Consider the following 8,859-nt stretch of genomic DNA (forward strand, 5'->3'; position numbering starts at 1 on the left):
CGCATATCCCTACACAAGCTTCCCATATCCTGTACCTCACTCACAGCTCCACTTCTACTGCTCCACTACGCATATCCCTACACCAGCTTCCCATATCCTGTACCTCTCACCGCTCCACTTCTACTGCTCCACTACACATATCCCTACACCAGCTTCCCATATCCTGTACCTCACTCACCGCTCCACTTCTACTGCTCCACTACGCATATCCCTACACCAGCTTCCCATATCCTGTACCTCACTCACCGCTCCACTTCTACTGCTCCACTACGCATATCCCAACACCAGCTTCCCATATCCTGTACCTCACTCACAGCTCCACTTCTACTGCTCCACTACGCATATCCCTACACCAGCTTCCCATATCCTGTACCTCACTCACCGCTCCACTTCTACTGCTCCACTACGCATATCCCAACACCAGCTTCCCATATCCTGTACCTCACTCACCGCTCCACTTCTACTGCTCCACTACGCATATCCCTACACCAGCTTCCCATATCCTGTACCTCCCTCACAGCTCCACTTCTACTGCTCCACTACGCATATCCCTACACCAGCTTCCCATATCCTGTACCTCACTCACCGCTCCACTTCTACTGCTCCACTACGCATATCCCTATACCAGCTTCCTATATCCTGTACCTCACTCACCGCTCCACTTCTACTGCTCCAGTACGCATATCCCTACACCAGCTTCCCATATCCTGTACCTCACTCACCGCTCCACTTCTACTGCTCCACTACGCATATCCCTACACCAGCTTCCCATATCCTGTACCTCACTCACCGCTCCACTTCTACTGCTCCACTACGCATATCTCTGCACCAGCTTCCCATATCCTGTACCTCACTCACCGCTCCACTTCTACTGCTCCACTACGCATATCCCTACACCAGCTTCCCAAATCCTGTACCTCACTCACCGCTCCACTATGCATATCCCTACACCAGCTTCCCATATCCTGTACCTCACTCACCGCTCCACTTCTACTGCTCCACTACGCATAGCCCTACACCAGCTTCCCATATCCTGTACCTCACTCACCGCTCCACTTCTACTGCTCCACTACGCATATCCCTACACCAGCTTCCCATATCCTGTACCTCACTCACCGCTCCACTTCTACTGCTCCACTACGCATATCCCTACACCAGCTTCCCATATCCTGTACCTCACTCACCGCTCCACTTCTACTGCTCCACTACGCATATCCCTACACCAGCTTCCCATATCCTGTACCTCACTCACCGCTCCACTTCTACTGCTCCACTACGCATATCCCTATACCAGCTTCCTATATCCTGTACCTCACTCACCGCTCCACTTCTACTGCTCCACTATGCATATCCCTACACCAGCTTCCCATATCCTGTACCTCACTCACCGCTCCACTTCTACTGCTCCACTACGCATATCCCTACACCAGCTTCCCATATCCTGTACCTCACTCACCGCTCCACTTCTACTGCTCCACTACGCATATCTCTGCACCAGCTTCCCATATCCTGTACCTCACTCACAGCTCCACTTCTACTGCTCCACTACGCATATCTCTGCACTAGCTTCCCATAGCCTCTAGAATGAAATGTAAAACCCTAGTAATGACTTACAAAGGTCTGAACAACAGTTCCTCCCCTTACATCTCATCCACAAATACATACCTAAAGGTATCTTATGTTCTGCTCACGACATCCGCCTTTCCTCTCACCTTATTACCTCCTGTCACTCCCACCTTCAACACTTGTCCTCTGCTGCCCTTTCTCTGGAATTCCCCACCACGTACCCTACCCAGAACTTCCAGGTGTTTAATAACTCCCTGAAAAGCTCACCTTTTCATGGAAGCCTACTCGCCATATTACTAACATCCAACTCTCTTCGCCCCCCAACGCCACTGGGACCAGCTGTATGGCTGGACCAATCTCCACCTTATGTAACACCCCCTGAAGAAAAACCTTACCGGCTTCAGCTATCACACTGGGCCATAGTCTCACCTGAGCCACACCTTATCCTACAAAGAGCAGCCACTGTAGCTTCTTGATCAACATTGTCCCTCATTCCCTCTAGATTGTAAGCTCTCATGAGCATCGCCTTCATTACCGCTTTGTATCTGTTTGTGCATGTCCATCCTCACCTGTATGTAACTGTTTATGTAATATACATAACTCTGTACCCCCATTGTACCGCGCTGCGGAATATGTTGGCGCTTCACAAATGATAATAATAATGCATGTCCACCACACAGGTGATATTCCATCAGCGTAGTACGTTGGGTCCCAGACACCATGGAGCTTGAAAGGATGACTCCACGTGATACTTGGGAAGATGACACAGAAGTCACCGTAGAGCCAAACAAAGCAGCTTCCTGCTGCGACAAGATTCACGAAACCATTTCCAACTGGATGCTTCCCACAGACCACCGACCCACCTACTTAAAGAGGGCCAACTGCCTGCCCCCTCCTGTATTCATTATCCTCATCAGCGTCGCAGAGGTACGTGGAAGTACCAAGCATTTTCTCACTCATCAACCAATATGATGAAGCCTTTTACCAGTGCTGGAGAACAGTTTAGCCCCATTCAGATGAATGGGACTGAAATCTTCTCCAGGGAGGGGAAGAGAGCTTCGCAGCATACTGAATAAAGGTCTTGGCTGATGAAGGGACCAGTAGCACAGTTTTAAGAGCATTGGTGTTCATTTTAAAGGAGTGGTCCTCCCTAGTATATATCATGGCAGTGGCTTGTCCGGTAGGGTAATTATCAATGACTGAATTGACATTTTGTTTACAAAAAAAAAAAAAACTAGATAGGTTAAAGTATTTAATTTTATATTTTTTTTAATGTCTCCTTTAGTATTTAAGCGCTGTGTTGTTTTTACAGTCCTTAACTAATCTCTTTCAGGCTAAAACTATTTATTCTGTATATATATACACAAGGACATTGTTTCTTTTGTTGATTTATGTAAAGTAATTTTGCTGGCATCATTAGCCAACGAGATAAAGGCAAAAAAAAAAACAATTATTACAAGGCAAGGTAGTATAATACAGGACCCCAGAGAAAATAGAAAGGTATTACTTAAAAAATGGAAAAAAAATAAAAAAAATAAGTAATATGTTATTTTGAGAAGTTAGAAAATCTTGAGAAAAACAAGAGTGCTTGTCAGGACTTTGTCCTTATGTGCTTTTAATCCAATAAATCTCTGAAATTATTCCTGGTATCCCACATTGCTTTGGTGAGGCTGTGCTCCAGTTCCTGTTTGGATCTCGATGGCAAAGAAGGGGGGGGGGGGGGTGACCGTGATGGTTCTTTCTTCCATGTAGTAACAAAGGAGGGGGAGGGAAAGGGATTAGGGAGTATGATACCTTGTGTTGGACCAAGGAGCAGTTGGTATGTTACAAGCTTTCCAACATCTCAGGGTCCCTAGAGAAGTTAGGGGAGGTGTACTCGACACAACATTGTAATAGCATATACCACATTTTGCATCTATAACTAGTGCAGTTTTCTGTTTAACATGCATCAGTTTGATCCTCAGGAGCTGAGGTTAACCTTATAAAAACCCAACATGCCAGCATCAAAATGTAACCAGTTCACTTAACCCGTGTCATACATCTGACGCGGGTGCAAGCTGAGGCCAGAGAAAAACTTTGTACTGTGTGAGGGAAAAAACTGCATTCTGGTAAAGCAGATCCTGCAATATTTCAAGGGCTTCTCAGCACAAGGTTTCAAACAGTACAAAAAATACAAACTGAAACAACACTTAGAATGTAAGCTCAGCGGGGCACGGATTCCCTTCCCGATCATGTGCTTGTATGTTTGATGCACTGTTATATTATTATTATTTATTATTATTATTATTATTATAATACATTATTTACCCTTATCGTTTTGATATAGTGATGCATACATTGCTAGCACTATACAACTATATATATATATATATATATATATATATATATATATATATATATATATATATATATATATATATATATATATATATATATATAATATATATATATATATATATATATATATATATATATATATATATATATATATATATATATATATATATATATGAGAAAAAATTTGCAGGGAAAAATGTAGAAGATAAATGGGCAGTCTTTAAAACATTGTTGGAAAAGCACACTTATCAGTGTATACCCGTGGGTAATGGTGCACAATAAATGAGTACTTCAGTATTCGGTGATACTTTTTTTATTTGGACTAACAATTTGTCATAGGACAAGCTTTCGAGAGTTCTCCTCTCTTCTTCAGGTCAGCAATACTGATATACAAAGGAATCTATGGCTAAAACAGAGGTTTGGAAAGCAGAAAAAAACAGAGATTTAGATACGGGTGGGTGACAAATGGATGTTTGAAGAAATTGGAAGGGTAATAAAACGGTGACAAGTAACAGCATGGAGGGGGAAGGGGATGCTGCGGGGGGGGGGAAGTTGTGGATAAGAACAATGGCAAAGAGGCAGGCAGGATAATTACAAACAATTGTGAGTGTGTGAGAAACCCCATATCCGCATTAAGTCCTCTTGTTTTGGTGTCAAAGAGTCTTATCATTCTGAGTGCAAATGTTTTCCGTTCTTGGGTGCGTTTAAACATTCCATTGAGGATTTTGTTTTTTAGATCATTTATGGAATGATCTGATTGTGAGAAATGATGTCCCACTGGTGAGCAGTATTTTCCTTCTTCGTGGTGTTGTATTGAGTGTCTGTGCATATTCATTCTGCCTTGAAGTTTTGGGCTGGTTTCCCCAATATAGCATCCTTGGTCACATTTGTTGCACTGAATCCTATACACTATATTCCTGGATGTGCAGCTGTATGATCCTTTAACATTGAGTGTTCCATTGTTGTGACTGGCTGTGGGATCCTGGCATATATGTTTGCAGAGTTTGCAACGTGTGTTGTTGCACGGTTTTGTGCCATTATCAGTGTCTATAAGTTTGTTATTACGTTTTCTGTTGACTAATTTCTGTTGACTCATTTCTGTTTGAGGTTTGGTGGTTGCCGGAACGCAAGAATGGGAGGTTTGGGGAAGATTTATTTTAATGTCGCATCCTCTGCCATGGGTTGCAGATCTTTGATTATTTTTCATATACCCTCTAGGGTAGGGTTGTATGTGGCCACTAGTGGTATGCGTGTGGTAGGTTCTTTCTGTCTGTATTGTAGAAGGTGTTCTTGTGGGGCTTTTAGTGCAGATGTAATAGTTCTGGCCATGGTCTTTGGTTTGTATCCCTTCTGTCTGAACGATTCTGTCAGGGTTGTGAGATGCCTGTTTCTGTCTTTAGTGTCAGAGAATATGCGGCGGTATCTTATAGCCTGGCTGTGTACGATACCTTGTTTTGTATGAGTGGGATGGAAGCTGGAGTTGTGGCGGTAACTGCATCTGTCTGTTGGTTTCTTGTATTCAGATGTGTGTAGTTTACCATTTTTCATTGTTACTGTTGTATCTAGAAAGTTTACTAGGTTTGCAGAATAATCCATTTTGAGTTTAATTGATGGATGGAATGAGTTCAGGGACTGGTGGAATTGTTTTAGGTTTCCTTCATCCTCTGTCCATATTATAAACAGGTCATCAATGTATCTGAAGTATTTGTAGGGGTTGTGGGAGCATGCAGTTAGGAATCTTTGTTCAAGATTTGCCATGAAAAGATTGACATATTGCGGTGCCATCTTTGTACCCATTGCAGTCCCTACTAGTTGTAGATAATTTCCTTGTTGAAGCTGAAGTAGTTGTGTGTGAGGATATATTCTATCAGTTTGGTAATTACATCAGCGCTGTATTTCTGATCCAGGGGAGATGTTGTAAGGAAATGCAGGCATGCCTCAATACCATGCTTGTGGGGGATGTTGCTGTAAAGGGATTCTACATCCATGGTAACTAGCAGTGTGTTGGATGGTAGTTGGTTGATGTTGTTAAGATTATTGAAAATCTGTGGTATCTTGTATGAAGCTGTTGGTGCTTCTGACTAAAGGCTTGAGGATATTCTCCAATAAGCCTGATATTTGTTCCGTGAGTGTATCCATACCTATTATAATAGGTCTGCCGGGGTTTCCTGGTTTGTGGATTTTGGGAAGCATGTAGAAGATCCCAACTCCTGGGTTGTCAGGTATTAGTTGCTTCAATTGTGGTTGCAGGTGGTTAGGGAATAATTTGATGAGATTCATGAGTTGCTTTGTCTATTCCTGGGTTGGATCATGCGTGAGTTTCTTGTAGTAGGTGTTGTCTGTGAGTTGTCTATTGCCTATGTATTTATTTGTGTTCATAAGCACCACTGCGCCTCCTTTATCTGCTGGTTTGATGTTGGTTGTTTCGCAGTTCCTTGATAGCAGATCTCTCCATGGGGGATAGGTTGTACATTGTTTTTTTCTGCTGTGCTGATGCTAGTGAGGAAACTCGCGATCTGAAGCTCTGTATGTAGCCGTCTAGTTTGACGTTGCGTCCTGTTGGTGGTGTGAAGTAGATGTTCTTCTTCTTCTTGTTGTTGTTCTCCATCATTATGGGGGTGCTCTCTTTTTTGTGGAAGTATTCTTTCAGTCGTAGTCTCCTGAAGAATTCTTCTAGGTCTGAGTACAATTGGATTTGATCCAGTTTGGTGGTGGGACAGAATGTTAGTCCCTTGGAGAGAACAGAGATCTCAGGTTTTGAGAGTTTTTTTCAACCTCATCTACTATGTAACTATGTACTATGTAACTATGTACTATGTAACTATGTACTATGTAACTATGTACTGTATATACACACACACGCACAACACAAACAATTGTATGAAATCTTATTTTTGCCGCTCTTAATTATTGAAGTATTGTTTGACTGTACTTTTTGCAGAGTGGCTATTTTTAGTTCTTGCCAAAAATATTGTGACTAATAGCTATTTATCTTCTAAGAAATTCCCAAAATGTTGGTACTATGTCCTGAATTTTCTTCCTGGGGCTGAAGAAGATTTCAGTCCTAATTATTTAAATGGGGTTAAACTTTGCAGCAATGGGGAAGCAGCTCCGCAGCATAGGGGACCTGTGAATACTTTCTGAGAAGAAGCTTTTTTTGTTTGATAAATCCGGAGCTGTCTCTTTGCCCCAGTATTGTACCAGTTATGCGGCATGAAATCTATAATGTGAAGCTCCATCTCTCGTTTCACTTAGCCTTTAATGTGGGTGGTGCTCTCCCGGCGGCGGATTTCAAGATCCGCCGCCCCTCGGCACTTACATGTGGCGGGCGCCTCCTTGCTGCCGCCCTCCTTCTCCTCCCCGGATCACAGGGTCAAATGACACCATGGACGTCACCAACGTGACATTGCACGACGTTGCCATGGTAACGCGATGTCATTCGACGGGGGGCTCCATGGCATCGTGACGCAGTGTGATGTCACATTGGTGACGTCCGCGGCGTCATTTGACGCTGCGATTCAGAAAGAGAAGAAGGGCGGCAGCAAGGAGGCGCCCAACACATGTAAGTGCATTCCCATCAGGCCCAATAGGTCTGAGAGCGCGGCATCTGTATATGGGGGCGGACATTTTTGCTGCCCTGGGCCTATTGGGCCTGATGGGAAATCCAACACTGTGCACTCCCTAAGTTTCACATACATCAATGTACAGGAACAAAGCATGTTTCAGAGAAAGAAGTACTAGAGCCAGAATGGAAAGGGTGGTGGATTAGTGGAACAGTCACTCAGCAGGGGTGGTAGCGGCTAATACAATAACAGAATTCCCAAACTTCTAAACGTCCAATAACAATTCTTCCTCCGGACATGTTGCGCCACAGGAATAATCCTCTTCATAAACCCTACACACGCCAGAGGACTCCTGGGACTCGGACCCTTTTAATGGCACCCGTCAGATTTCTCTCTCCACATCGCCCGCAGCGGGTTATGCCCTGAAGACTTTCGGCAGTTTATTCTGCCACTCCCATATGACCACCATGGCGTGGGCGGTCTGGAAAATGACTTTTCGATACATTTAAAATACATTCTTCTGCAGACGACTTGGATAGAGAAATGTATTGGTGGAGGGATCCCTGCCGCGTGTGCCTGGCTTTGCATTGCTCTGCGCTGGCGGAGACGCTGTCCTTGTGTTTTCAGGAAACTGCATGTTAACTCGAGGAGGTTACGCAGTCATGCCACACAGTGCGGGTTTTGTGGTCCGACGTTCGGTGTGTCTCTCTCGTTTCAGCTGGCCGTGTTTATTTACTATGCAGTGTGGCTGCCGCAGGAGCAGTGGATCACTCTGGATTCGGGGGTGTGGCACAGCCCTTTAATATACCGAGCCGACAAGCGGGAGGAGGCCTGGAGATTCATTTCTTATATGTTTGTCCATGCTGGGTGAGCAGGAACATTACTCTCAGCTTCTCTCTGTGGTCCGTGCTGTGAAGTTGTCTTCCTTGTGCTGGACAGAGAAAAAGATTAGCCCCCTTCAACTGAATACTTCTCTGACATTGCTTCCCAATGGCTTCACATGAATAAGTAGGCTCTGCACCAAGGGGTGGCCAACTCCAGTCCTCAAAGGCCACCAACAGGTCAAGTTTTAAGAATATCCCAGCTTCAGCACAGGTGGCTCAGTCAAAGACTAAGCCACTGATTGGGCCACCTGTGCTGAAGCAGGGATATCCTTAAAACCTGACATGTTGGTGGCCCTTGAGGACTGGAGTTGGCAACCCCTGCTCTAATAGGTTGAATGGTCTTAAAGGTCTGGATGTAATTACTTCTAGAGCATGAACACCAGCCGCTACAAAATAACACTGCTAGGTCAGATGCTGTCCATCAACATTTAATATAATCTTGTTTTCTTATATTTACTTTATATATATATATATATTTGTAGAGTCTGTATATTTACTTTTCTTGAAAG

The 8,859-nt window shown here is 43.9% G+C and overlaps 1 protein-coding gene across 1 annotated transcript; it reads left to right on the forward strand.

The window, feature by feature from the left end:
- The first annotated feature begins 2,183 nt into the window (after positions 1 to 2,183).
- On the forward strand, positions 2,184 to 8,414 carry LOC142483600 (rhomboid-related protein 2-like). Its single transcript, XM_075583611.1, has 2 exons — positions 2,184 to 2,493; positions 8,185 to 8,414. Exons 1-2 carry the CDS (start codon positions 2,287 to 2,289, stop codon positions 8,335 to 8,337), a joined length of 360 nt encoding a protein of 119 aa, XP_075439726.1. The 5' UTR covers positions 2,184 to 2,286; the 3' UTR covers positions 8,338 to 8,414.
- The last annotated feature ends 445 nt before the right edge of the window (positions 8,415 to 8,859 follow it).

Source organism: Ascaphus truei, unplaced genomic scaffold (genome assembly GCF_040206685.1).
Source record: "Ascaphus truei isolate aAscTru1 unplaced genomic scaffold, aAscTru1.hap1 HAP1_SCAFFOLD_3412, whole genome shotgun sequence".
Classification (NCBI taxonomy): Eukaryota; Metazoa; Chordata; class Amphibia; order Anura; family Ascaphidae; genus Ascaphus; species Ascaphus truei.